We start from the raw sequence: 27,991 nt of genomic DNA on the forward strand, positions 1-27,991 counted from the left end.
AAAAAACACATGCTGCTGCTTTTCTTCTTGTAAACGGCCTTGTTTGGAAGGAAAGAAGGCTAGAGCATGTATTTATTGTGTATGTTAATATAAATTAAGTTATGTTCAAATATTGCAATTTAAATTTGCTAATAAAATCGAGACATTTATTCTGGAAGTTTTCAAAATGTTTCTTTAGTAGTTTTTGAAAACAAAGATTTGAATCGAATGGTGTATCACCTGAACCAATACAGATTTATTTTGCATTGATCATTTAGCTTATCAATTAATTAGGTTCATATTTGTGAGAAATGTAGCCCTGACCCCCGTTCACCCAATCTGTTTGGTCTTATTAATGTCCCGTCCCCAGCAAAAAGTGTACATGCAGGTTATGCTGTTATATCGTCCCTACCAATGTTGAGACCAAACCTACGCCCTTGGTCCATGCTAAACTGCCATCCTAGATGTTATTCTTATTTCAGCTTGTCAGTTTGAAGCGAGGGGGAGAGTTTTCCCCTCAGCTCTTTGAAAGGTCAGTTGTAACCGCAAGCCTTTTAGTCAAGTGGAGCATGAAGCATTTACCTTAAACACACTTTCCTTTAGGTTAGACGTTGAAACCTGCACAACCTGCTTAGATCAACATTTTTTCCAGGTTATGAGCTAGAACTCAAACATGCATTCATAAGCACTTTAATATATTTGATTATAGGGTTAATACAAGTTGCAAGCACACTGATATATAATTGGTTACAGGATGTGATCAAATGATGATTTATGATTAAATGGATTATAACTAAAGATAGAATTAAAACATGATTGTTTGATAGATAGGTTGAAATGAATATTCCCCACAGATGCTGCCTAATTCAGCGGACCTTGGCATGAACTTTGAAGGGAACAGGTACACGAGTAACTCCAGTAATGCCTTCGGTTGTCAGTTCATCTCCGTCAGGAACAGAAAAAGAGAACTTCTGCAGTAAACCCACCAAAAGCAGGAACAGCTCCATCTTGGCGAGGCCTTCTCCAAGACATGCACGTTTCCCTGAAGAATCAACAAAGATACACAGGTTTAAAATCTTTGGATGAGAGTTTATATTATCTGTTGAGTTGTAAAAGGTGAATGTGGTGGTCTGTACCTGCAGAGAAAGGCAGGAATGCTTCTCTCTTCACAAACTTCCCTCCAGCATCTAGGAAGTGTTCTGGATTGAAGGTGTCTGGAGTCTCCCAATCGTTCTTGTCAAACAGCACAGAGGTCAGGAATGGCATCAAGAATGTACCCTGGGGGTATCCACACAGAGGAACACTAAAGGACGCTGCAACACTTGGTTAATTACTGACACTTTAAATGACTGTAAAGTAAATGAACCTTTGGAATGAAGTAACCACCCAGTGTTGTATCCTTGGCAGCTATCCTGGCTCCATTGAGTGGAACAATATTTCCCATCCTCTGGATCTCATGGATGACAGCATCGGTGTAGGGCATGTTTGGTCTGTCAGCCATGGAGGGCTGGCGGTTCTGTCTGATCACTCCGTCTATCTCAGCCTGGACTTTCTCTGTAGAAGTAAATTGATAAACCAAACCAGTATACTGGTACTGTGACCACTATTGTAAACTGGCATTAACAACCAAACATTACTTACCCTGGATCTCAGGGTATTTCATGAGGTAAACCAAAGCCCACAGCAGAGTGCTGGAGGTTGTTTCTGTTCCAGCCAGGAACAGATCCAGAGAGCACAGAGCCAGATTGGTCTCAGTGAAGCCCAGCTCACCCTCTTTGTACTGTTCAGAAATGCAGAAAAAGACACTTGGTAAGTGAGTGGTAGCTTGACAGAAATGGACATGACGGTGCAATATGTGAGAAGCAGTTGTCCGCTTACCTTCTTCATCTCAATAAGGAAAGTGTCGATGTAGTCTCGAGGATTGTTGCAGTCCAGGTCCTTTCTGTGCCTGTTTACTTCCTGACCGATGAAGTCTTGGATGATGTCGTAATTAGAGAACATTTTATTGTGAAGACCTGGCAGGTACTTCATCACTCCAGGGAAGGCGTCATAGAGCTACTCAGGATAAAACAGATGATGAGAGAAACATTTGTTAAAATCCAAATTTTACACCTTTTGTAAAACCATCACATCGCTCAGTCAGTTACAGAGAACTGACTCCTACAGGAATACCAGAGTATTGATTGTTGTTGACTTACTACACCCCATATGGTCCCCTCCAGACGAATACTCTCAGCGATATACTGAAGCATGAGCTGGAAGTTGTGGTCAGTGTAGTCAAACCTTTTCCCCATCACCAGCTGGCAAATAATGTTGGATACAGCATTGTTGAAAAGGGTTCCTGGGTTGAAAGGTCCACCTGAAGAAGAGGAGACCACTGCTTGAAATATTCAAATACCGGTAAGTAAGTAAAAGGCAATTTTGTCTGTTTTCTGTTGCTGCCACTTGTGCAGGACTATAACTGTATTGGAATCAGTTCATTCACTTTTTTAATGCCACCTGGTGGTTGCAGCAGTTAAGCGCACTAGAAAGGAAGTGAGCAAACAGGAACCAATAGTACTGCTCAAGAAGTTCTTTTCCATATGATGCAATCACAGTCAGAATCACAGAGAATCGGTCTTCTTAATCCTGTGTCTTTAAAGTCCAGAAAATGACTTCAATCGTAAGTCATCAGCTGTTTACAGTTACATCAATATGTCTCTGTGAGAATTTCTTGTGTTGAGTGCATTAGTGTTTGGTAGTTACAACAGGTGCATATGCCAATAGTATTAACTGCGGTATTTTCATATTTTATGTTCTTGACATAGCTTTAAGCATCTGTTCATGAGTGTATGTCAGTAATCTTTTCTCTACTGATGTATTACAGATGTTGTGTGATATTCTCAAAGATTACTTGTTTCGTATTTTGTGCTTGTTTGCAGTTTTACAAGACAAAACGCATTATTTTCCTGATTAAATCCTGCCAAACACAACAAACCATCTGCTCCTTGGAGCATTTGTTAAGCTAGCTGTATAGCTAAAAAATATGTAGTGACTTTTAGTGAGAATGATCTTGTGTTGTACTTATTGTAAATCACCTTTTTCCTTCTCTATCTCTTCCTGCAGGTGTCGGAGCTCCTCACAGATACTCTGTTCTGCGATGTTTTTGCCTATTCCAAAGGTGCGTAAGGTTGACAAAGCAAAGCGTCGCTGTTTCTTCCATATTTCACCATTGCTGTGGAACAGACCACCTACAGGCACAAACATGCAGAGATGAGGAAGAACTCAAGGCAGTTTCTGTAGAGAATGTGACAAGGAACAGAGATTTTGTTCACTTGAGGTTCCTGAGTATATCCTATCAGCCATTGCACTGTATGGTCGATCCACAAAGTTGTCAGCCTGTGCCACTACAGCTTCTTTCACCATCTTGTATCCAGAGACAGCCACCCAATTTTGACCTCCAAGGCGGACACTGAATACATCCCCATAGGTCTTCTGCAGCTGTGGACAAGAAGCAAATACCAATGAACCACAGCGCATGACTACATTAGTTATACAAAAACAAAACAAACAAAAAAAAAAACACCAACGCCCAAAGAGACAGGAATAGGCTACCATTTCAAATGGGTTGCCAGGTGTGTTCACTTGTCAGAATTTACATTTACAGACTTGAACAAAAGTGGACTTGCACTTGTAAAGACTGTGTATATCAAGGTAGTCTTGAATTTCCAATTACTTTTTTAATTATTAATTTTCTGTGATATAATCATTGAAAACCCCACATCTTTGTCACAACAACAAATCATGCATTTTGGTGCTTTCATATTTTTCTTATAGGTCTTCTGGAAATATGACAAAATCTGCTGAGTCAAAAATAAACATGCAGAAATGCAAACATCTGGTTAATTGTTCTTTGGCCATTTTCACACCATCTAGGTAGTTTTGGTAGCTATCTACAAGTTGCATTTTTGGCCACTCCTTTTGACAGAATTGGTTCAGTTAAAGTAAATTTATTAGCTGTCTGACAGATTTGTTTCTTCAGCACAGTCCACAAGTTCTTGATGATGTTTAAGTCAGGACTTTGAGGAGACCAGTCTAAAAGCTTAATTGTTGTCTTACTTAGCCATTTTTTCTATATGTTTGATGTATGTTTGTGGTCACTGTCTTACTGGAACCCAACTGTGTTGAAGATCCAACCTTCTGACTGATGATTTTAGGTTTTCCTAAAAAATGTGGAGGTAATTCTGCTTCTTCATTATTCAGTTTACTTTGTATAAAGCACCAGGTCCACTGGCAGCAAAACAGCCCCAGACCATAATACTACCACCACCATGCTTGACTGTAGGTTTGGTGTTCTTGGGGTTAAAGTTGTCACTGTCTTTCCTCCAAATATATTGAAATGAGTCCAAGTGACCTTCCTGTTTAAGGAAATTATTTGTTTTTTACAGATCTGTGCGGAACTCCTCAAACTTTCCTGTTGTAGCGTTTGTGGTTGATTCTAATGAATGGATCAAATGGGCTCTATTTAAAATGGCTCAGAGCAGTCAGCAGCTGTAGTCAATTGTAATCACTCACATAGAGTTAAGAGGCCATGACACAAAGTAAATTTGATTAAAACAACTTTCTGCATCACCAAAACTAAAACTATGCGCGTTGCTGTTTGTATATTTTTGACCAGCCGATTTTGCCGTATCTCCAGAAGACCTATGGAAAATCTATGAAAGAAACAAAATGTATGTTTGTTTGTTTTTTGTTATTTTGTGACAAAAATGCACAACTTTCAATGATCTCATCATAGAAAATGAGGAGTTGTAAGACTTTTTGGAAACTCAAGACTGCTATGATACACATGGTAGTCTTTAATTTTTAAAGGATTGTTGTTACTTTCCACATATGCTTACATCTTGAACAATTGTGCTAAATTCTTTTAAGAAACATCATGAAGTCTTTAACTTAATTCTATTCAACTGATCTCATCAATTGCCTACATTTATCAGAATATCTCAGGAGAATTTACACCTGATGAAAAGATGCAGAGCAATCATCAGTGTTAAAAACACAACATGACAAAATGATGTAACATTTAAACGTAAAGTAAAAATTAATAATGGATGCATTAAGAAGTAATATGACTTTATATTTTTTATCTGCAATGCTTACAAACCCCTTACGAGGAAATACACATCACTCAGTACCTTGGTAAAATAATTGTGGAGGTTTTTTCCATCCGCGCTCAAGACATTCCCCACGATGGGTAGACCCCGTGGTCCTGGAGGATAGTTTGGTGGATTCCTGTGTTTAACGTAGTCTGCGATTAGAATAAACAGAAGAATAAATAGGAATAGTCCCTTCAGGTCAAAACTCAGCAAAAAATTAAAAAGCCACATGGTTAGATGCAGCAGCCAGGAGGATCGTCTGTGCTTTTGAGATTGTCTGTCATCACTTGAAAAACTAGTGTTGTAGGTCCTTTAAAAAGGCGGTCCACACCTAATTTAAGCTAATTCGTTCAAGACAGACAGTTGAAAAAATGCCACTGAGTACACAAAGACACCTGGCTTATGCAACCACAGCGTATTTACCTTTGACAACGAAGACCTTTGTTGTGCACATTTTATGGAACATTGCTGGTCTCACCATTGTTTTGTACACATTTCCTTTCATTCTTGCTGATACTGTTGTATCATACCTGACACTTTTGTCCACCTGTTCCAACCTGCTTGCACATGTTTCTTCACCTATCTTTTCCATACTCTCCATTGCTCTGGACTGTTAAAGGGGACATATTATGCAAACCTCACTTTGTGAAAGTGTTCTTATAGTAGTGTGTCTTACAGCCCTCATACATGTCCTGCACCACCATAACATACTTCTCTGCCACTGTGGTATTCCTTAATGCAATACCACAGTTCCTCTCGGCATCGCCATATGCTTTGAGAAATATCCTGTAGTGTTTAACTTAATTCTGTTCAATTGATCGAATCAATCGCCTAGATTTATCAGAATGTCTCAGGAGAATTCACACCTGATGAAAACATGCACATCAGTAATCAATTTTAAAAGCAGAGTTTGACAAAAAGGTTGCTCGAGGAGGAAGGGCCAAAGTGTTATAAAATAACACACATGTTTCATCAACCCCCACCTAGGTCCAGCAGTGTACAGTTGAAAATAAATGATGCTGCTACTTCAAGTAAGTTTACAAACGGTCGGTTCTTCTCACAAATGCATCATCAGACTTCAAAGGCCAAAATATAATAAAAAATGATTAGTATATTATTGATTTGCTTGGCTATATTAGAAAACTTTGTTTCATTTTGTCAGTTGCAAGTGACACTTTGCTAAGCCACGCCCCCTTGGTTACTGTTGCTACGCCTGTCAAGCTTTCCCTTCTTGAATGAGAAATATGGAGTTTTGAGTGAAATCAATGAGTGTTATTCAAATATCTGAACAGATTCTTCAGATACTTCAGAAAGAAGTAGCCAGAAAAGGTCTCCAGTATGTTTCAGAGAGAAACACATCAAATCAAATGTTGGCAGAGTTAAAGTGAAATCAAAACAATTAAACCAAGAACAACAGTGTTCTTGTAGAGAAGGGTAAGTCGATATGTTCTGTTTAAATTGAAATTAATTTTAATTTGTCTTTCATTGTCATTGTGTTTGCCCATTTCTTTGGTGGCCATTCACAAAATGCTAAAATATATCAGTATGTCAGAACTTGTTTCTGTTACACATATTTCTTGTTCACATATCTCAATGGCTCAGGGTTTAACAGAAGTAACCTGCTATTGAAGCATCTTAGTTTGTTAACATTATCTTACCTGACACATAGCGCTCATGATAGTTAACACCTTACTTTAGAACAAATGCAGGTGTTCTTAGGCTCTATCCACACTCAGCATCTTTCTGTTTGCATCTTGGGCTTGGGAAAGGCCAACAAAAAAACACACCACCCTCCAAACTTCTCAAATATTGACTGTTAGACTTGTTAGTGCTGTATGCACACAGCTTAGGCATATTGATTTTTTTTTAAAGCTTGACAGGCCTCCTGTGCATTTTAATGGTTTCTAACCAAGGATTGGACAGTAGCCCTTTGTGGGAGGGGCTTAGCAAAGGGTCACTTGTACCCTCAGAGTTAGACCCTCACCCTTTTAACACGATGAAGTACACACTCACACACCGTTTGTCTTTCTATGGACTTTGCTTTATTCTAACAGCAACAATAACAACCTTCACTACTGGTTGTCAAAGGAAGCTTTATTCCACATTGTAGATTTCTTTTGCCTTCTGTCTGCTGCAGTGCTGTGGTGGTTTGTTGTGTTTGTCTCTCAATAGTCAAAACATAATATAGTTACTAGACAAGTCACCTGTGTATATTCCAACCTTGAATTATAGGGATCCCAGTATCATAAGCCAAGGGATGGATAAATAAAATATATTATCTATGTACTGCTGCTGATGCATTTGCCATTTTGGTATATCTGGCATTGCCATTGTTACAACAGGACAGGTTAAGAAGATATGGTTGGCTATATAGTGCATGTACTGTACACAGTTGCTCTACTTGGAAGAATTTCTGCAAATATGTTATGATCCAGTGATGAATCATACATGTACTATGCATTCTACAGTGTATATTACAGTAATTGGAAGCATCTTCTACAGTTTTTGTCAGTGTGGTGGTTGGTTGTGCTTGCCTGTTCTGTATGTGGATTCAGATGTTCATTTGCTGTTTTTTTTGGTTAAGTGTGTGTGCGTGTGTGTGTGTGTGAGAGAGAGAGAGAGACTTTGTATAGCATTTAAAATGAATTAAGTTTTACCATATTTAATTTGAGCATGTTTCTTGTGTAAAGGTGTTCTTACATGGTGATGGAAATGTAATGCTAATTTTAAAGCACAAAATATGGTGAGTCTGGCCCAAATAAGATCCACAGGTGTCAGGTGGGTTGCAGGAAGCCTGAAAACGTTTGAGACCCCCTCTTTAGGTAGGGTAGGCAGTTGACTTACAATTTACAGTTATGAAATGAACATTGGTGTTTGCATATACTATTAGCTATGACCAGCTGACATCTAAATGATTTGCTGACAAAATAATATATATATTTTTAATTCCACATGTTATATAAATAATAGGAAAAGGAAAAGATTGGAAAAATTGGGGAGGGTAGTGAAGAGATTACAGAAGAGAAAAGTACTGGACTGTATGGAGCTGTCGTTATGGTTGTGTTTAATAGACTTACTGTCTGTTTAGTAGTGTTGTAATTGCTATAACATAACTGTAAAAGGCATATTTTTGGAAGGAAAAAAACAAAATTTTGGTGCATTATCCCATGTGACACAACCCTTGCGGTGGTGGAAGTGGCCTGACTGATTGGAAATCTCCCGGCCTGAATTTCTTTCCCAGTCCGGCCCTGGGCGTCCACCAGGGGACGACTGGCTGGACAACTTTGTGGCATCGTTGGGTCATCAGGTGGATGCTCCAATTATTTTTCCTCAGTTTTTTGCTCATGTTAGTGAACACAGTTTAGCAGACAATATGTGAGCACAATATAGACACAAAATCCTGACAAACAGAATAGTTTGATATTTTTCTGTGTTTTTCTGCTGTTAAATGATATATTAAAGAAGATTATTTGTGCCAAACAATTTTCCTTTGACTGTGGGCTCATCCAACCTGCAGAGCTTCACCTCCAGTTCACAGAGGTAGGAGTTCATATCGAATAACAAATAACAATATTATTATGATATGGTAATGAATTTAGTGTCTGAGGCCGAATAAACCTCATTAGGACCGCATCATCTGATGATTTTTTAACCTTTTCCATTGCATTTCCTGAATTCAAACTTTTATTGTAAATGTCTTTCTGCATTTTACAAGAATCATCTTTATTTTTAAGTAAAATTCTGACTGAAAGTAAAAATCTGTATCACCACAGCCTCCTACCCAGACAAAAAACTGTTTTGTGTCTTCCAAGACGAACGCAGAACATGTTCCCATAAACACCAGAAAACTGTGGATTAAGATTAAGCGGCTTGTTGACGAGTATGTGACTGTGATAAGAGACATAATTCAGCATTATGTGTTCATCACTTTAATGTTGCAGCAGATAAAGGGGAGTTAACTACATTCTAAAATGTTTCTGCTGTGCAGCTTGTGAATCTCCCATTGTGGGGCCAATAAAGTTTTATTTTAATCTATAATATTACACCATCATTTATTTGTTGATTATATTTTGTACTATGTAAATCTGTGTATTTACTAGTAACTCATGTTACTGGATAAATGTGGTAGAATAAATGAGACAATAAGTGCATCTGAATTGTCGTACAGTTAAAGTATAAATGAGCAGAAAATGGAAATACTCAAAGTACAAGTAACAAAATGGAATTTAAGCACAGTACTCGAGTAAATGTACTGAGTTGATATTGAACCACTTTTATAAGCATTTTTTATACTATAAATATAAAATATTCTGTTTTGAGTCATTTTGTTTTAAGTCTAAGGTTAAACAATGACATTGTGATAACTTCATTCTTGTCCATGAGCTGAACAGCTATTTATTTTCCAGTCAAACATGCTGAGGTTGTTCAACAGGACGTTCTAGAATCAGTTAAAAGACAACATGGAAATGCCTCAGTGCTATCAGCTTCACTTAGTAAATGTGAGGCTGTTGAGATTCAGCGTTGAAGATGTTTTCTTAAATATGCAGAAATATATATGGAGGAAAGTGTGGTGGATCATTTTTGTATAAATGATATGAACAGAGACAACTTAAATAAAATGCAACATCTCTTCAATTTATGTCACTGATTGTTACAAAAACAGTACAGCTTCATTGTTATTTTACAGAAAGGCATGTTTACAAAATCACTGGAAACATTTTGTTATAAATAGCGCTAAAAATACAAGAATATTCTGCAAAAATGATTGTCACTCAAAATTCTGTGTAGAATTTGGATTTGGTGGATCATTTTTCTGAACATAATATAAATGGAAGCAAGTAACATAAAAAACTACATTTCCTTTAATTTACGTAATTGTTACATTGTTGCAAAAATAGTACAGCTTTATTTTTATTGTACAGAATGTATGTTTACGATATTGTATACATTTTGCTGTCGATAATGCAAACTCAAGGATATTGTTACGTGAAAATGATTGTCATTCAAAACTCTGTGTAGAATTTAAAAGATTGAACAGGTCCTCCTCACAGAATGTAATCACTTGAGAATAAAAAGCTCAGATTACAACTTTATCTCCTAAAGCATTTTACTTAGTCTTCCCTGCTAGACGTGATTCGTGCATCATGAGATGCTGCATAATTCAGCGGACCTTGACATGAACTTTGAAGGGAACAGGTACACGAGTAACTCCAGTAATGCCTTCTGTAGTCAGTTCATCTCCATCAGGAACAGAAAAAGAGAACTTCTGCAGTAAACCCACCAAAAACAGGAACAGCTCCATCTTGGCGAGGCCTTCTCCAAGACACACACGTTTCCCTGAAGAGTCAACAAAGATACACAGGTTTAAAATCTTTAGATGAGAGTTTATATTAGCTGTTAATTTGTAAAATGTGAATGTGGTGGTCTGTACCTGCAGAGAAAGGCAGGAATGCTTCTCTCTTCACAAACTTCCCTTCAGCATCTAGGAAGTGTTCTGGATTGAAGGTGTCTGGAGTCTCCCATTCGTTCTTGTCAAACAGCACAGAGGTCAGGAATGGCATAAAGGTTGTACCCTGGGAAAAAAAAAATCCACAGAGGACAACACTGAGGTACGCTACAACACTTGGTTAATTACTGACACTTTAAATGACTGTAAAGTAAATGAACCTTTGGAATGAAGTAACCACCCAGTGTTGTGTCCTTGGCAGCTATCCTGGCTCCATTGAGTGGAACAATATTTCCCATCCTCTGGATCTCATGGATGACAGCATCGGTGTAGGGCATGTTTGGTCTGTCAGCCATAGAGGGCTGGCGGTTCTGTCCGATCACTCTGTCTATCTCAGCCTGAACTTTCTCTGTAGAAGTAAATTGATAAACCAAACATGTATACCAGTACTGTGACTACTATTTTAAACTGGCATTAACAACCAAACATTACTTACCCTGGATCTCAGGGTATTTCATGAGGTAAACCAAAGCCCACAGCAGAGTAGTGGAGGTTGTTTCTGTTCCAGCCAGGAACAGATCCAGAGAGCACAGAGCCAGATTGGTCTCAGTGAAGCCCAGCTCACCCTCTTTGTACTGTTCAGAAATGCAGAAAAAGACACTTGGTGAGTGAGTGGTAGCTTGACACAAATGGACATGACGGTGCAATATGTGTAAAGCAGTTGTTCACTTACCTTCTTCATCTCGATAAGGAAAGTGTCGATGTAGTCTCGAGGATTGTTGCAGTCCAGGTCCTTTCTGTGCCTGTTTACTTCCTGTCCGATGAAGTCTTGGATGATGTCGTAATTAGAGAACATTTTATTGTGAAGACCTGGCAGGTACTTCATCACTCCAGGGAAGGCGTCATAGAGCTACTCAGGATAAAACAGATGATGAGAGAAATATTTGTTAAAATCCAAATTTTACACCTTTTGTAAACCATCATATCTCTCAGTCAGTTACAGAGAACTGACTCCTACAGGAATACCAGAGTATTGATTGTTGTTGACTTACTACACCCCATATGGTCCCCTCCAGACGAATACTCTCAGAGATATACTGAAGCATGAGCTGGAAGTTGTGGTCACTGTAGTCAAACCTTTTCCCCATCACCAGCTGGCAAATAATGTTGGATACAGCATTGTTGAAAAGGGTTCCTGGGTTGAAAGGTCCACCTGAAGAAGAGGAGACCACTGCTTGAAATATTCAAATAAATAAGTAAAAGGCAATTTTGTCTGTTTTCTGTTGCTGCCACTTGTGCAGGACTATAACTGTATTGGAATCAGTTCAATCACTTTTTTAATGCCACCTGGTGGTTGCAGCAGTTAAACGCACTAGAAAGGAAGTGAGCGAACAGGAACCAATAGTGTTGCTCAGGAAGTTCTTTTCCATATGATGCAATCACAGTCAGAATCACAGAGAATCGGTCTTCTTAATCCTGTGTCTTTAAAGTCCAGAAAATGACTTCAATCATAAGTCATCAGCTGTTTACAGTTACATCAATATGTCTCTGTGAGAATTTCTTGTGTTGAGTGCATTAGTGTTTGGTAGTTACAACAGGTGCATATGCCAATAGTATTAACTGCGGTATTTTCATATTTTATGTTCTTGACATAGCTTTAAGCATCTGTTCATGAGTGTATGTCAGTAATCTTTTCTCTACTGATGTATTAGAGGTGGGACATTCCAGAATTGGACGACATTTGCTGTCCCACCCCTAAAATTTCGAATAGTCTAAGCACAAAACACTAACTCATGCACTTGTTGTGTAAATTATACTTGTTCTGAGACTAAATGTAAATATAGTTGTAGGAAAATGTGTTCCAAAATATTGTTCAAAATACCAAATAGATCTCAAACACCCCCAAAATTATATTTTTCTTTTGTCCCACCTTCTTGATGGCAAACTTCCACATCAAATATAACCATTAAAAAAAACCTTTAAATACCCTTTTTTTGTATGATATTGTTGATATGTGTCTCTTGTAATCGTTAAATCAATTAACTTCATCATCAACATATTTTAAATAATAGTAATGATGCATTGAAGTTGTGTCCCACAACATGCGCGCAACCCTGTTACCAAAACCTATTTAGAATGGCAGAAGAAGAAGAAAAACATTGAGTCACCTGACACAGAGGAAGTGACATCAAGTCATATACTGACACTATGGGCAGACCAAAGGTAAGTTCTCTCTTCTGTCTTTCATATTTTGCCAATCTTTTAAGCCTTCACTGAGTGTGTCACTCTCACCAACGCAACCCTGTTACTCATATTATCATAATAAGAAATAATTAATTCAAAGTTTTCTTTATTTATTAATATAACTAAGTCTGTCCTTGATGCTAACAATAACGTTATATTCCTCAGCTAGCATCTATTCCTGAAAAAAAGCTAACATTAGCATTGATTTGCAACCCTGTTACTTGCAACCCTGTTACTGTAATTAGAGTAACAGGGTTGCATTTCCTTCAGACAGCTCATAAGGGACAACCAATTATCTATAGTAAAATGAAATGTGTCTGTATAATTTAGCATAATTTACTTGTCTTATTTAAATGTATTACTATGTTTTCTGGAATATAAATTACTACAGTACTTGTTTCTTTTATTACCACCAGATAGCAAAAGTATGTCAATGTTGCAATAACCACCTGGATGAGATTATCAACTGAACATGAACTCAACTCTTTAATGTTCATGTTAAGATTATTTACAACAGACATTTTAAAATGTTTTAATTAATTTCTACAGAAATGTAATGGATTTGAGAAAATATTTGCAATTTAATACAAAAAACAAACAAAAAAACATGCAAATATTGAAAAGTTGGGCATGCCAGAATTCAAAAGTTGTTTAAATTAATAGAGGTCAAGTCTTAACTGAAATTAAATGATTATCCAATGTGAATGTGGCCTTCTTTATTTAATGGTAAAGGACTGATTAAACATTTTTGAAAAAATTATATTTTTTTCAGGTTCCTGAGTATTCATAACAGGATTGCACTATGCATGGGGCACATCAAATAAAACATTTCATAAAAAGTGTAACTTTTGAGCTGGACAAATCACATTATTTGATGGCTTACTACCTGGTTTTCTTAAATACATGACAGAAAATGATCAAATAAAGGGTCGATTTTTCAAAGGTTAGGATGCCTAAATCGTCCTCCAATTCTGGAATGACCCAGATATTGTGTGATATTCTCAAAGATTACTTTTTTTGTATTTTGTGCTTGTTTGCAGTTTTACAAGACAAAACGCATTATTTTCCTGATTAAATCCTGCCAAACACAACAAACCATCTGCTCCTTGGAGCATTTGTTAAGCTAGCTGTATAGCTAAAAAATATGTAGTGACTTTTAGTGAGAATGATCTTGTGTTGTACTTATTGTAAATTACCTTTTTCCTTCTCTATTTCCTCCTGCAGGTGTCGGAGCTCCTCACAGATACTCTGTTCTGCGATGTTTTTGCCCATTCCAAAGGTGCGTAAGGTTGACAAAGCAAAGCGTCGCTGTTTCTTCCATATTTCACCATTGCTCTGGAACAGACCACCTACAGGCACAAACATGCAGAGATGAGGAAGAACTCAAGGCAGTTTCTGTAGAGAATGTGACAAGGAACAGAGATTTTGTTCACTTGTGGTTCCTGAGTATATCCTATCAGCAAGTGCACTGTATGGTCGATCCACAAAGTTGTCAGCCTGTGCCACTACAGCTTCTTTCACCATCTTGTATCCAGACACAACCACCCAATTTTGACCTCCAAGGCGGACACTGAATACATCCCCATAGGTCTTCTGCAGCTGTGGACAAGAAGCAAATACCAATGAACCACAGCGCATGACTACATTAGTCATACAAAAAAACAAAAAACAAAAAACACCAACGCCCAAAGAGACAGGAATAGTCTACCATTTCAAATGGGTTGCCAGGTGTGTTCACTTGTCAGAATTTACATTTACAGACTTGAACAAAAGTGGACTTGCACTTGTAAAGACTGTGTATATCAAGGTAGTCTTGAATTTCCAATTACTTTTTTAATTATTAATTTTCTGTGATATAATCATTGAAAACCCCACATCTTTGTCACAACAACAAATCATGCATTTTGGTGCTTTCATATTTTTCTTATAGGTCTTCTGGAAATATGACAAAATCTGCTGAGTCAAAAATAAACATGCAGAAATGCAAACATCTGGTTAATTGTTCTTTGGCCATTTTCACACCATCTAGGTAGTTTTGGTAGCTATCTACAAGTTGCATTTTTGGCCACTCCTTTTGACAGAATTGGTTCAGTTAAAGTAAATTTATTAGCTGTTTGACAGATTTGTTTCTTCAGCACAGTCCACAAGTTCTTGATGATGTTTAAATCAGGACTTTGAGGAGAACAGTCTAAAAGCTTAATTGTTGTCTTACTTAGCCATTTTTTCTATATGTTTGATGTATGTTTGTGGTCACTGTCTTACTGGAACCCAACTGTGTTGAAGATCCAACCTTCTGACTGATGATTTTAGGTTTTCCTAAAAAATGTGGAGGTAATTCTGCTTCTTCATTATTCAGTTTACTTTGTATAAAGCACCAGGTCCACTGGCAGCAAAGCAGCCCCAGACCATAATACTACCACCACCATGCTTGACTGTAGGTTTGGTGTTCTTGGGGTTAAAGTTGTCACTGTCTTTCCTCCAAACATATTGAAATGAGTCCAAGTGACCTTCCTGTTTAAGGAAATTATTTGTTTTTTACAGATCTGTGCGGAGCTCCTCAAACTTTCTCATTGTAGCGTTTGTGGTTGATTCTAATGAATGGATCAAATGGGCTCTATTTAAAATGGCTCAGAGCAGTCAGCAGCTGTAGTCAATTGTAATCACTCACATGGAGTTAAGAGGCCATGACACAAAGTAAATTTGATTAAAACAACTTTCTGCATCACCAAAACTAAAACTATGCGCGTTGCTGTTTGTATATTTTTGACCAGCCGATTTTGCTGTATCTCCAGAAGCCCTATAGCCTAGCCATGCTAGATCCCATGTTTCTGACGGCACAAGGGTCTAGGGAAGCTCGACAGGGAGGGAGGCGGGCTAAACGGTTGTCTATCAAATCCCTCTGCAGCAATTGGGTAGGTATACAACCAATCAGTGCAACGAATAGGCTGACGTGGTTCCGAGAGCACCGGCGGATTGTGTGGCTAAGTCCCATTAGCTTCCCAACCAGCGGAGCCGCGGAGCCAACTGGAAAATTAAGGATTTGCCATATCCCGTCGGCATAAGTCCAAATACGTCTTTCTTCTCAATGAAACACTTAAGTGCTGTCCTTTGTTTATCTTTCAAGTTGAATTTTAGCTTCAAATCTTTAAGGGCTGTGGCCAAAGCCGAGTCGAAAGATAACTGTTTATTGTGCGCCGGTTGTTTCTGTCAGAATCGTAGCGCCTCTGTCGTCACTTCGTTACGCCCGCCTTCTGGCTCTACACTTCATGGTGATTGGTCCGGCCAGTTTTAGGAGAATCCAGCCTCGAGCCTTATGGAGGGTAACTAGACCCACCCTGGCAGAGAATTAAATTTGTTGCCGTGGATTGTCTAGCGTGGCTAGGCTAGAAGACCTATGGAAAATCTATGAAAGAAACAAAATGTATGTTTGTTTGTTTTTTGTTATTTTGTGAAAAAAATGCACAACTTTCAATGATCTCATCATAGAAAATGAGGAGTTGTAAGACTTTTTGGAAACTCAAGACTGCTATGATACACATGGTAGTCTTTAATTTTTAAAGGATTGTTGTTACTTTCCACATATGCTTACATCTTGAACAATTGTGCTAAATTCTTTTAAGAAATATCATGAAGTCTTTAACTTAATTCTATTCAACTGATCTCATCAATTGCCTACATTTATCAGAATATCTCAGGAGAATTTACACCTGATGAAAAGATGCAGAGCAATCATCAGTGTTAAAAACACAACATAACAAAATGATGTAACATTTAAATGTAAAGTAAAAATTAATAATGGATGCATTAAGAAGTAATATGACTTTATATTTTTATCTGCAATGCTTACAAACCCCTTACGAGGAAATACACATCACTCAGTACCTTGGTAAAATAATTGTGGAGGTTTTTTCCATCCGCGCTCAAGACATTCCCCAAGATGGGTAGACCCCGTGGTCCTGGAGGATAGTTTGATGGATTCCTGTGTTTAACGTAGTCTGCGATTAGAATAAACAGAAGAATAAATAGGAATAGTCCCTTCAGGTCAAAACTCAGCAAAAAATTAAAAAGCCACATGGTTAGATGCAGCAGCCAGGAGGATCGTCTGTGCTTTTGAGATTGTCTGTCATCACTTGAAAAACTAGTGTTGTAGGTCCTTTAAAAAGGCGGTCCACACCTAATTTAAACTAATCCGTTCAAGACAGACAGTTGAAAAAATGCCACTGAGTACTCAAAGACACCTGTGATAGGTGGCTTATGCAACCACAGCGTATTCCCCTTTGACAACCAAGACCTTTGTTGTGTACATATTATGTAACCTAGCAATATCAGTACCTAGCACTGGGGCTAGTCATGTGACCTGCTGACAATGAGCAGAACTCCAGTAAACTCTGAAACTGACAATGAAAGTTCTTCAAGTTTGAAAAAAAAATATTTTTTTGTTCAAAGTGATCCTATATTTAAATTTTTTTCTGCAGCAATATAAGGTGGTAGGGTAATCAGAGTGTAAAAACTTTGATGGGAATAATAAAGAATAGCAAACACTACATGGACTCTAACTTATCAAAGAAAACTTTCTAATCTCAGATTGTTCAGAAAATAATCATCTGTCAGCATGCATGTTTTTCACGATTTTAAGCTAGCACTTATATGCATGATTTTTATTATGTTTTAGTCTATTTTTTGTGTATGTGTTTTTTTTTTTTTAACAGTGTCATCATGTAAACAAACTAGCATTTAAAAGGAAAAAATCCTGAAAATGGATAAATATTTGGTATTTATGATGTGGACTGACTGGTTAAAACATTTGCAATCAAAAGTCTAACCTATATATAATATTTTATATTTATATTGCATTGTCTTTGATGTAGACATTTTTAAGAACCTCTGTCTAATTATATTGTTGCCTTAATTATATAACTGACTCAAGCTGGTATTTTGCATAATATTGCATGGACTTTATCTTAATATTTAAACGAGTCCAGTTATTCATACTCACTGGCTACTTTATTAGGCTCACCTTGCTAGTAAAAGGTTGGACCCTCTTTTGCATTCAGAACTTCCTTAATTCTTTGTGGCATACTTTCAATTAGGTGCTGAAAATGTTCCTCAGAGATTTCATTGTTCCAAATTGTTGAGATTGTTCCAAAATGATATCATCACGCAGTTGCTGCAGATTTGTTGGCTGCACATCCATGATGTAAATCTTATGTTCCACCACATCCCAAAGGTCCTCTGTTGGATTTACTACAGTTGTATTATTTTAACGAGGTTCGGGCTGTGTATCGCTACTATGCGCCCACAGGAGAAAAGATTCAAATGTCTCTGGATCTCACATAAAACTGCCCACTACGCTTATGACCAAGTTACAAAAAGTAAACTACACACAACTATGTTTTTGCTCACAAATCAGTTTAAATGTATGCCTGCATTCTCCACCAACTTTTATATGTAGGAAATGTATGCTCAAATGGAGTTTTAATACTGATGCTGAATTATTACACAATCTAACTGATAGTCGACAAGTGAAATATTTAAATCAGATGACTGTAACAATCAGGGCTGACCCGAATAACAATTTCTGCGCTTCGGATATTCGGCCCCAATTAATGATGAATATCTGAATATTCCGATTGTCCGATGGTGGGGGGACAGAGACAAAGGGAAAAGCTGAATATTCGGATCGCGTGAGAGCGTCTGACGTGGGGGTGGGAGATGAAGTGACGAGCCGAATATTCGTTGTCCAAGGGCGGGAGTCTGAATATCTGGATCTCAAAATTAGTATTCGGATACCACATAACGACCAAATATTCGGATATTCAGGTCCAGCCCAAGAAACAATACAGCATATAAAGCAAATCTTGCTGTGCCATCGAGTAGAGCGTCAAGAATGGTCGAAATGTGAACAACAGCACAAAAGAAACGATGCAGTGCATGTGAGTGGGTGGGAAATGATGATGGATATTTCAGAATTAATGTCTTTTTTTTTCTTAATGTGAATCTGGTATTCGCTGTGGCAATGTCAGCGAGCTAGCATAGAAAGACAAAGACAGATGATTTTAAAAATAATGGTTTTGGTTGCATCTCGATTGGTAGTGGCTGACCTGTATTCTACTGTATGCACATCTTCTGCAATATCCATCAGCAACGATAGATGGAGATGTCCATTCTCCAAATGTTCATGTTTTGAGATGGATTGGTGTGGATGAACTAAAAATGACAAAATTGGTTTGATGAAGTTGTGCAAGAGCAACATACTGCTAGTGAATAATCTGATTTTACAAAGTACAGGCAAGCTTCTTGTGTTTAGCACCGATTTTCAAATTATGTTTGTCTCTTTTATTTGTAAAGATTTGATCACAAAGCCACAGATGTTATTTGCTGCTTTTTTTTGGAGGGGTGAATTAGTCATTGTAATATTAAAGTTTTCATCATTGGCATTGAAAGTTCCCTTCAGTCTCTATTTTGCAAAGACACAGCTACAGCATCCTGTTCTTAGCCTCACCCAAGACTGTCTGACTTGAGATTGGCTCTCCTCTCTGACCATGAGCTCGTCCAGCCGCCAATACTTCACCTCCAGTTCACAGAGGTAGGAGTCCATATAGAATAATAAATAACAATATTATTATGATATAATAAGGAACAAAGTGTCTGAGGCCTAATAAACCCCATTAGGGCTGCATCATCTGATGATATTTTTTTTCAACTTTTCCATTGCATTTCCTTCATTCAGAATTACATTGTAAATGACTTTCTGCATTTCACAAAATTCTTCTTAAAAAACAGTAAAATTCTTACTCCAAGTGAAAGTCTGTATCACCACAGCTTCCTTCCCAGACAAAACATTGTTTTTTGTCTTCCAAGACGAGCACAGAACACGTTCCTATAAACATCAGCAAGCTGTGGACTCAGAGAATGAGTGGCTTGTTGACGAGCATCTGACCCTGATAAGAGACGTAATTCAGCACAAAGTGTTTATCACGTTGATGTTGGAGCAGATAAAGGGGAGTTAACTACATTATAAAGTTTTTTCTGCTGTGCAGTTTCCTATCTCCCATCTCCAGTCTCATATTGTGGGGCCAATATTATTTTATTTTATTCAATATGACACCATCATTTATTTGTTGATTATGTTTTGCAGTATGAATACAAATCTGTAAATTAACTCGTAACGCAAGTTGTTGGATAAATGCGGTAGAATAAATGAGACAATATGTGCATCTGAATAGTAGAGTAGAAGTATAAAAAATAAGCAGAAAAAAGCAGAAAATGGAAATACTTAAGTAAAGTACAAGTAACTCAAAATGGAATTCAAGCACAGTAGTCATGAGTCATTCTGTTTTAACTCATAAGAACCCACGGTGAAACCAGTGTAACAAGCACTTTGAGTGCCACAGTCTCTTCCTGTAAAGTTTTATGTCTGGCCTTAACTCATTAAGTCCTTTAAGGAAAAACGGGTCTGGGTTCTTATGGGTTAAGTCTAAGGTAAACAATGACATTGTGATAACTTCATTTATGTCCATGAGCTGAACAGCTATTTATTTTCCAGTCAAACATGCTGAGGTTGTTCAACAGGACGTTCTAGAATCAGTTAAAAGACAACATGGAAATGCCTCAGTGCTGTCAGCTTCACTTAGTAAATGTGAGGCTGTTGAGATTCAGCGTTGAAGATGTTTTCTTAAATATGCAGAAATATATATGGAGGAAAGTGTGGTGGATCATTTTTGTATAAATGATATGAACAGAGACAACTAAAATAAAATGCAACATCTCTTCAATTTATGTCACTGATTGATACAAAAATAGTACAGCTTCATTGTTATTTTACAAAAGGCATGTTTACAATATCCTTGCGTAGAATTTGTTGCCAATAGTGCTAATAATACAAGAATTTTATGTAAAGATGAGTCTGTCACTCAAAATTCTGTGTAGAATTTAAAAGATTGAACAGGTCCTCCTCACAGAATGTAATCACATGAGAATAAAAAAGCTCAGATTACAACTTTATCTGCTAAACCATTTTGCTCAATCTTCCCTGCTAGACGTGATTTGTGCATCATGAGATGCTGCATAATTCAGCGGACCTTGACATGAACTTTGAAGGGAACAGGTACACGAGTAGCTCCAGTAATGCCTTCGGTTGTCAGTTCATCTCCATCAGGAACAGAAAAAGAGAACTTCTGCAGTAAACCCACCAAAAACAGGAACAGCTCCATCTTGGCGAGGCCTTCTCCAAGACACACACGTTTCCCTGAAGAGTCAACAAAGATACACAGGTTTAAAATCTTTGGATGAGAGTTTATATTATGTGTTAATTTGTTAAATGTGAATGTGGTGGTCTGTACCTGCAGAGAAAGGCAGGAAAGCTTCTCTCTTCACAAACTTCCCTTCAGCATCTAGGAAGTGTCCTGGATTGAAGGTGTCTGGAGTCTCCCATTCTTTCTTGTCAAACAGCACAGAGGTCAGGAATGGCATCAAGGACGTACCCTGAAAAAAATAACCAAAATCCACACAGGACAACACTGAGGTACGCTGCAACATTTGGTTAATTACTAGCACTTTAAATGATTGTAAAATAAATGAACCTTTGGAATGAAGTAACCACCCAGTGTTGTGTCCTTGGCAGCTATCCTGGGTCCATTGAGTGGAACAATATTTCCCATCCTCTGGATCTCATGGATGACAGCATCGGTGTAGGGCATGTTTGATCTGTCAGCCATGGAGGGCTGGCGGTTCTGTCCGATCACTCTGTCTATCTCAGCCTGAACTTTCTCTGTAGAAATAAATACAATGACTTTTTTTTAACCTAAATTCATAAGTAATGCAGACAGTCTCTTTCATTTTAAGCCATAATGTTTTGGTTTTTTTAAATAATATATTTATAGGGTTTTCAGATTTTAACACAATGACATCAATGAAAACACAATCCCACTGGTGGAAGTTGGGATCCAACAAACCTGGCAAGAATTCCATATTGTTAAGTACTGCTGTAAACCCAGAAGTTAACTTGAGTCTTTCTTCCAGATGACAGATTGGTTGCCCTGCTTTCAGAGCATTTATTGTTAGTAGATTATCACAACTATCCCTAATGCTTTTGAAATCTACAAAAAATGGCAGATCCTGTAGTCTGTATTTTGATTTTATTTATGAGTATTCAATGTCCAGCCAAATAAAGAATGTTTCATCCTTTACCCACTTGGATATGAACCTCAAGTGAACACACAGCTGGTATGTTTTGAGATTTGTGAGGTCCAGGCCACCTATAGAACCTGGATGCTGCAGGATTGCCATTTTCAGTCTAGTTTAGGATTTATTCAAATGAAGTTAGCCAGCTATTTAGATCTTTTAGTACCCTATTATACAAGGGCGTCAATTTGTTTTGAAAAGTGGGGGGGATGGAGACCACAGCACTTTGAGAAAATGTCGAAGAACAGCGGCAAAATGCCACAAGCTGGGTTCAAACTCACAACCACCGAACCACAGGCAGAGGCTCAACCTGTTGAGCTATCGGTACATACGGGTAAAGGGGTCTGTGGGCCGCTATAGTACTAATTCTCCCGGGCCGAAATTTTGCCCCTGCACGCCTCTGGTCGGAGCTTCCACTTGGCACGGGCGCAAATTTAGCATCTGCACGTTTTTTTTAACCTCATGAAGGTGTGCTGCATGTCTGCGCAACTCTCGGCTGAGTGCGGATGGTGCGTTCAGGAGCGTCGGAATTTTCTATACTGCTGAAAATAACTGGGTTTACAACGGCTTACATGTGAAGAATTTGAATGTGTTGGAGACAAAATGACCCCTGACAAAAAGTGGGGGGGACACATCCCCACCGTCCCCCCCTAAACTGACGCCGATGCTATTATATATTGAAATCATTTGAATGGGATAAAGTAGCCTCGGTAGCACATTCATTTTTATCAATGCTATTCTTCCTAGCCACGAGACATGGAGTGCATTCCGTCACTCTAAATTAACAAAATTAGCTTTACCTAAATATATAAAACCTGAGGGAGACCACTTAAAAGGGATGGCATAGTATTAGGCATGTCAATAAAACTATCAAGAGCCATAACCTCTGATTTGTTAAAATTAATCTTATATCTAGAAAATTTACTGAACAGATCATTGATCCTAATGAGATATGGGACTGACACGACTGGATTAGATAAGAACAGCAGCAAGTCATCAGCATATAATGTTATTGTATGACACACATTTATCAGTAAACCATATATAGAAGGCACCATTCTAATGACGTCTGCCAGTGGTTCAATAATTAATGCAAATAAAAGAGGTGATAAAGGGCAGCCCTGCCTGGTCCCTCTATACATAGAAAAGTATTTTGATCGCAGCCCATTATCATAACTGCTGCCTGTGAGCCATAATTTATGTTTTTTGACCCATTTCACAAAATTTCTGGCACCACCACATAATATTTAGACAACTATTTTTTGAATTGTCTTATCTTTGTGAATGTTTCACCATAATAATGTCCAAATTTCAACAGTCTAATGGTTTGATTTATAACCAAACACTTGCAAAGCAAACAATCATCCCGTTATCCTGATGTGTTTTGCTTTTGGTAATATTAGCAAATGCTGACATTGTTCTTTAAGATGATAAACATCGGAAACTAAATTTCTTTTAAACACCAGGATTGTCAGAATTTAGTACTGGAACCATAGTTTCCTTGCTATTTTATATCTTCTTGCAGAGCCCAACATGTCACCTACCTTGGATCTCAGGGCATTTCATGAGGTAAACCAAAGCCCACAGCAGAGTGCTGGAGGTTGTTTCTGTTCCAGCCAGGAACAGATCCAGAGAGCACAGAGCCATATTGGTTTCAGTGAAGCCCAGCTCATTCTCTTTGTACTGTTTAGAAATACAGAAAAGGATAATGGGTAAGTGAGTGGTAGCTTGACAGAAATGGACATGACGGTGCAATATGTGAGAAGCAGTTTTCCGCTTACCTTCTTCATCTCAATAAGGAAAGTGTCGATGTAGTCTCGAGGATTGTTGCAGTCCAGGTCCTTCTTGTGCCTGTTTACTTCCTGACCGATGAAGTCTTCGATGACTTTTGAACTGGAGAAGATTTTATTGTGAGGACCTGGCAGGTACTTCATCACTCCAGGGAAGGAGTCATAGAGCTACTCAGGATAAAACAGATGATGAGAGAAACATTTATTATTTAATTATAATTTCCATCTTTTGTAAACCACCACATCTCTCAGTTACTTACAGAGAACTGATTTCTACAGTAATACCAGAGTTAATTAGGGACTCACTAGACCCCATATGCTTCCCTGCAGGCGAAGGGTCTCAGAGATATACTGAAGCATGATCTGGAAGTTGTGGTCACTGTAGTCAAACCTTTTCCCCATCATCAGCTGGCAAATAATGTTGGATACAGCATTGCTGAAAAGGGTTCCTGGGCTGAAAGGTCCACCTGAAGAAGAGGAGACCACTGCTTGAAATATTCAAATAAACAAGTAAAAGGCCATTTTGCCTGCTGGCTGTTGCTGCCACTTGTGCAGACTTATCATTGTATTAGAATCAGTTCAATCAGTTTTTTAATGCCACCTGGTGGTTGCAGCAGTTAAACGGCACTAGAAAGTGAGCTAATAGGAACAGGAAGTACTGCTCAGGAAGTTCTTTTTATATGATGCGATCACAGTCAGAATCACAGAGAATCGGTCTTCTTCATCCTGTGCCTTAAAGTCTGCAATCCGACTTCAATCGTAAGTCATCAGCTGTTTACAATTCTAACATGTTTCTGTGACTATTTCTTGAGTTAATTAATGGATGCATTAGTGTTTGGTAGTTACAACACAGGTGCATGTATTAACTGCTGTATTTTTTATATTTTATGTTCCTTGATGTAGCTTTTCTCTACTGATGTACTGGAGATATTGTGTAGTATTTTCAAAGGTTTCTTTGCTTGTAGTTTTACAAGAAAAAAAGCAATGTTTTCGCGATTAAATCCTGCCAAACACAACAAACCAGCTGTTCCCTGGAGCATTTGTTAAGCTAGTTGTAGAGCCAAAAAAAATGTAGTGATTTTTACTGAGGAACAGCATAATGATCCTGTGTTGTACTTATTGTAAATCACCTTTTTCCTTCTCTATTTGCTCCTGCAGGTGTCGGAGCTCCTCACAGATACTCTGTTCTGCGATGTTTTTGCCCATTCCAAAGGTGCGTAAGGTTGACAAAGCAAAGCGTCGCTGTTTCTTCCATATTTCACCATTGCTCTGGAACAGACCACCTACAGGCACAAACATCCGGATGTGAAGAAGAATTTGTGGCAACTAATTTCTGTAGAGAATGTGACAAGGAACAGAGATTTTGTTCACTTGTGGTTCCTGAGTATATCCTGTCAGACATTGCACTGTATGGTCGATCCACAAAGTTGTCAGCCTGTGCCACTACGGCTTCCTTCACCATCTTGTATCCAGACACAAACACCCAATTTTCACCACCAAGGCGGACACTGAATACATCCCCATAGGTCTTCTGCAGCTGTGGACAAGAAACAAGTACCAGTGAATTACAACATACGACTACATTAGTCCTCCAAAAAAAATTACAATTGTGTTCTTTTGTTCTTTTGTACAGTTTTGAACAAAAGTGGACTTGCACTTGTAAAAATTAGACATATCAAGGGAGTCTTAAGTGTCCAATTACCTGTATAACTCATAAATTTCTGTGATAGAATAATTGAAAACGACACATCTTTGTTGCAAAATACAATCATGCATTTCATACTTTTCTTCTAAGTCTTCTAGAAATATGACACAATGTGATGAGTCGAAAATATACAGACAGCAATGCAAAAATCTGGTTAATTGTCCTTTGGCCATTTTCACATCATCTAGGCACTCTTGGTAGCAATCCACACCCTTCACTGATAGGACATGGATGGCATCTGGTCAACAGGTTTTGTCTACCTGTACGATCGACAGAACCCCCACTTCCATTGTCCATGCCAAAACCGCCCAAGCCGAACACAGACGTTAACAGTGATGAAAGCGGCGATGAAGCACAGAGTGACTCTGCTAGTGCGAGTTCATGCAGTGACTACATTGATAGTGACTCATGCAGTGTTAGTGACTCCAGTAGTGATAGTGATGTCACAGACTATTGAAGTTGGACTTAAGTAAAAAAAAATGGTGTGGTGATGAAGTGAAGTAAGGTTGGACTTTTAAGTAAACTGTACCAGTCAAGATGTGGAAAAAAAAAAACTTGTTAGCGATATCAAATTTGTAGTGTAATCCAAGATGGCGGCCGGTGGCCATTTCAAAATTGATGTTGATCTGGACAGTAATGGCCACTGCGCATTAATATCAGGGTGAGAATAGCAAGAAATGACACCTCACAGGTCATTTTAGCTCATTTGGAGCCAGATATGATGAATTTCATTGCATTTGAAAATAGCAGCCGGCGGCCATCTTGGATTTCTTGATTATGTAATCAGTTTAACAGACTACAGTTGACATGAAAAGATAGCTTGAGCCCCACAACCTCTGTTTTGACTCCAGCAACAGCTTTCTAGGCCACATGGTAGTCGAGAAACAAAAAAATGTATACCGGTGGCCATATTGGCGGCCATATTGGATTTCGTTGTAATGGACATATTTTACAAGTAAAGCAATGGCAGTATTGGAATGCTTGACCCCAAAAACCTATGTCTAGACACCAAAATCAACCTCCTAGCTCAATTAGTTACTGAGATATAGGCAGTGGCAGCGACTTTGGCAGTCATTTTGAATTTTGGGCTGTAAAAAAGTTAGCCGTCATTTTTGGCAGGTATATAGGAGCTAATTTTCCTTCAAAATGGTCTAGAATGCCAAATCCATAAAGAAAAAACGGTTTGGAGAGGTTGGTCATGAAACCCCCAAAAATGACTCTACTATTTAGTATATTTGATAAAAACAACTTTCTACATGATTAAAACTGACAATGCAAGTTGCTTTATTTATATTTTTGTCCAGCAGAGTTTGTCATTTTCTCAGAAGGCTGTAATGAATCAATGAAAGATCCAAAATATATGATCGTTTCGTAGTTGGATTTTTAATTGTGTGTGTGGCAAAGATACATAAATTTCAATGATTATATCATAGAAACTAAACTACAGCCATGGCCATAAGTTTGGACACAAGTACCATGACGCTTGTGAATCTTAGAAAATACCACAAAATTGTCACTTACAATATACAGCCATGGCCATAAGTTTGGACACAGCATGACTTATGTCTGTTTTGATGTCTATTACAGAACATAAGTATATTGTAAGTGACAATTTTGTGGTATTTTCTAAGATTCACAAGCGTCATGGTACTTGTGTCCAAACTTATGGCCATGGCTGTATATGCTTTGATATACATGGTCTTTACAGGTGCATGTAAGGTTTCATTCACAACTGTAACTGTACAATCAGAAAACCAGATGTGTGTTGGTGTCTGCATTAAAGCTGCTATCTAGAATCTGAATGCACATTTTCCCAAAGTGAATGATGCAAGGTTGTTCTTTTTTTGGTGAACTGATTTAAAATAACTGCTGTGGCTTATTTTTTTGAAGGACTGTTATTATTTTCCATGATGTAATCTTGAACAACTGTGCTAAAGTCTTTTGAGAAAAATGAGAAACATGAGAAATATTAAATGATCTCACATTTAAATTTAAAGAAAAAAAATGTAATGCAACAAACCCCTTATGATGAAATCTGTACATCAGTCATTACCTTGGTAAAATAATTGTGGAGGTGTTTTCCATCCACACTCAAGAAATTTCCCACGATGGGTAGACCCCGTGGTCCTGGAGGATAGTTTGGTGGATTCCTGTGTTTAAGGTAGTCTGCGATTAGAATGAACAGAAGAACAAACAGAAAAATTCCCTTCAGGTCAAAACTCAGCAAAAAATTAAAAGGCCACATGGTTAGATGATTAACAGCAGCAGCCAGGAGGACTGTCTGTGCTTTTGAGATTTTCTACGTTGTCACTTGAAAAATTGGTGTTGCAGTTCCCTAAAAAAGCCCGTTCATGCCTGATTTAAACTAATCCATAAAGGACAGACGGGGGACAAAAAAGCTCTCAGAGTGTACACAAAGGTGCCTGTGATAGGCGGCTTATTTAACCACACCCTGTTCCCCTTTGGCATATATTATGTAACCTAGCAAGAGCAAAACCTAGCACTGGAG

The 27,991-nt window shown here is 38.0% G+C and overlaps 4 protein-coding genes and 2 long non-coding RNA genes across 6 annotated transcripts in view; 2 read left to right on the forward strand and 4 right to left on the reverse strand.

Moving 5' to 3' along the window:
* The first annotated feature begins 1 nt into the window (after nucleotide 1).
* Nucleotides 2–20,991, forward strand: LOC127533615 (uncharacterized). The gene is made up of 2 exons (XR_007941376.1): nucleotides 2–880; nucleotides 20,912–20,991. It is a non-coding gene; the product is annotated as an uncharacterized LOC127533615 (long non-coding RNA).
* Nucleotides 846–5,523, reverse strand: LOC110946367 (cytochrome P450 2J6-like). The gene is made up of 9 exons (XM_051947142.1): nucleotides 5,154–5,523; nucleotides 3,294–3,459; nucleotides 3,057–3,209; nucleotides 2,178–2,338; nucleotides 1,858–2,034; nucleotides 1,621–1,759; nucleotides 1,346–1,533; nucleotides 1,116–1,257; nucleotides 846–1,021 (listed from the first exon to the last, which is right to left on the reverse strand). Exons 1-9 carry the CDS (start codon nucleotides 5,343–5,345, stop codon nucleotides 846–848), a joined length of 1,494 nt encoding a protein of 497 aa, XP_051803102.1. The 5' UTR covers nucleotides 5,346–5,523.
* LOC127533616 (uncharacterized) lies at nucleotides 1,100–10,674 on the forward strand. The gene is made up of 2 exons (XR_007941377.1): nucleotides 1,100–1,189; nucleotides 10,620–10,674. It is a non-coding gene; the product is annotated as an uncharacterized LOC127533616 (long non-coding RNA).
* Nucleotides 9,729–17,021, reverse strand: LOC110970663 (cytochrome P450 2J6-like). Its single transcript, XM_051947138.1, has 9 exons — nucleotides 16,687–17,021; nucleotides 14,238–14,403; nucleotides 14,001–14,153; nucleotides 11,613–11,773; nucleotides 11,294–11,470; nucleotides 11,057–11,195; nucleotides 10,782–10,969; nucleotides 10,546–10,687; nucleotides 9,729–10,451 (listed from the first exon to the last, which is right to left on the reverse strand). Exons 1-9 carry the CDS (start codon nucleotides 16,876–16,878, stop codon nucleotides 10,276–10,278), a joined length of 1,494 nt encoding a protein of 497 aa, XP_051803098.1. The 5' UTR covers nucleotides 16,879–17,021; the 3' UTR covers nucleotides 9,729–10,275.
* LOC110970666 (cytochrome P450 2J6-like) overlaps nucleotides 9,729–27,991 on the reverse strand; it is a 31,245-nt gene continuing 12,982 nt past the window's right edge. The window contains exon 10 of the mRNA XM_051947140.1: nucleotides 9,729–10,284. Coding sequence (XP_051803100.1) covers nucleotides 10,276–10,284 — 9 coding nt within the window. The 3' untranslated portion in view covers nucleotides 9,729–10,275. The remainder of the gene's footprint in view (nucleotides 10,285–27,991) is intronic.
* Nucleotides 20,559–27,870, reverse strand: LOC110970667 (cytochrome P450 2J6-like). Its single transcript, XM_051947139.1, has 9 exons — nucleotides 27,536–27,870; nucleotides 25,149–25,314; nucleotides 24,908–25,060; nucleotides 24,084–24,244; nucleotides 23,769–23,945; nucleotides 23,532–23,670; nucleotides 21,387–21,574; nucleotides 21,147–21,288; nucleotides 20,559–21,052 (listed from the first exon to the last, which is right to left on the reverse strand). The coding sequence occupies exons 1-9, from the start codon at nucleotides 27,725–27,727 to the stop codon at nucleotides 20,877–20,879; spliced, it is 1,494 nt and encodes a 497-aa protein (XP_051803099.1). The 5' UTR covers nucleotides 27,728–27,870; the 3' UTR covers nucleotides 20,559–20,876.

This window comes from Acanthochromis polyacanthus, chromosome 4, assembly GCF_021347895.1.
Source record: "Acanthochromis polyacanthus isolate Apoly-LR-REF ecotype Palm Island chromosome 4, KAUST_Apoly_ChrSc, whole genome shotgun sequence".
Taxonomy (NCBI): Eukaryota; Metazoa; Chordata; class Actinopteri; family Pomacentridae; genus Acanthochromis; species Acanthochromis polyacanthus.

What these genes read in the sequence shown, in the direction of transcription:
- LOC110946367 (XM_051947142.1), bottom strand. Translation starts at nt 5,345, where the DNA reads ATGTGGCTTTTTAATTTTTTGCTGAGTTTTGACCTGAAGGGACTATTC. An exon ending in GATATACTCAGGAACCTCAA is followed by an intron (nt 3,210 to 3,293) that starts GTGAACAAAATC and finishes TTGTGCCTGTAG; the next exon opens with GTGGTCTGTTCCACAGCAAT. An exon ending in TCCTTATTGAGATGAAGAAG is followed by an intron (nt 1,760 to 1,857) that starts GTAAGCGGACAA and finishes ATTTCTGAACAG; the next exon opens with TACAAAGAGGGTGAGCTGGG.
- LOC110970663 (XM_051947138.1), bottom strand. Translation starts at nt 16,878, where the DNA reads ATGTGGCTTTTTAATTTTTTGCTGAGTTTTGACCTGAAGGGACTATTC. An exon ending in GATATACTCAGGAACCACAA is followed by an intron (nt 14,154 to 14,237) that starts GTGAACAAAATC and finishes TTGTGCCTGTAG; the next exon opens with GTGGTCTGTTCCAGAGCAAT. An exon ending in AGGGGACCATATGGGGTGTA is followed by an intron (nt 11,471 to 11,612) that starts GTAAGTCAACAA and finishes TATCCTGAGTAG; the next exon opens with CTCTATGACGCCTTCCCTGG.
- LOC110970667 (XM_051947139.1), bottom strand. Translation starts at nt 27,727, where the DNA reads ATGTGGCCTTTTAATTTTTTGCTGAGTTTTGACCTGAAGGGAATTTTT. An exon ending in TCCTTATTGAGATGAAGAAG is followed by an intron (nt 23,671 to 23,768) that starts GTAAGCGGAAAA and finishes ATTTCTAAACAG; the next exon opens with TACAAAGAGAATGAGCTGGG. An exon ending in GTGGTTACTTCATTCCAAAG is followed by an intron (nt 21,289 to 21,386) that starts GTTCATTTATTT and finishes TATTTTTTTCAG; the next exon opens with GGTACGTCCTTGATGCCATT.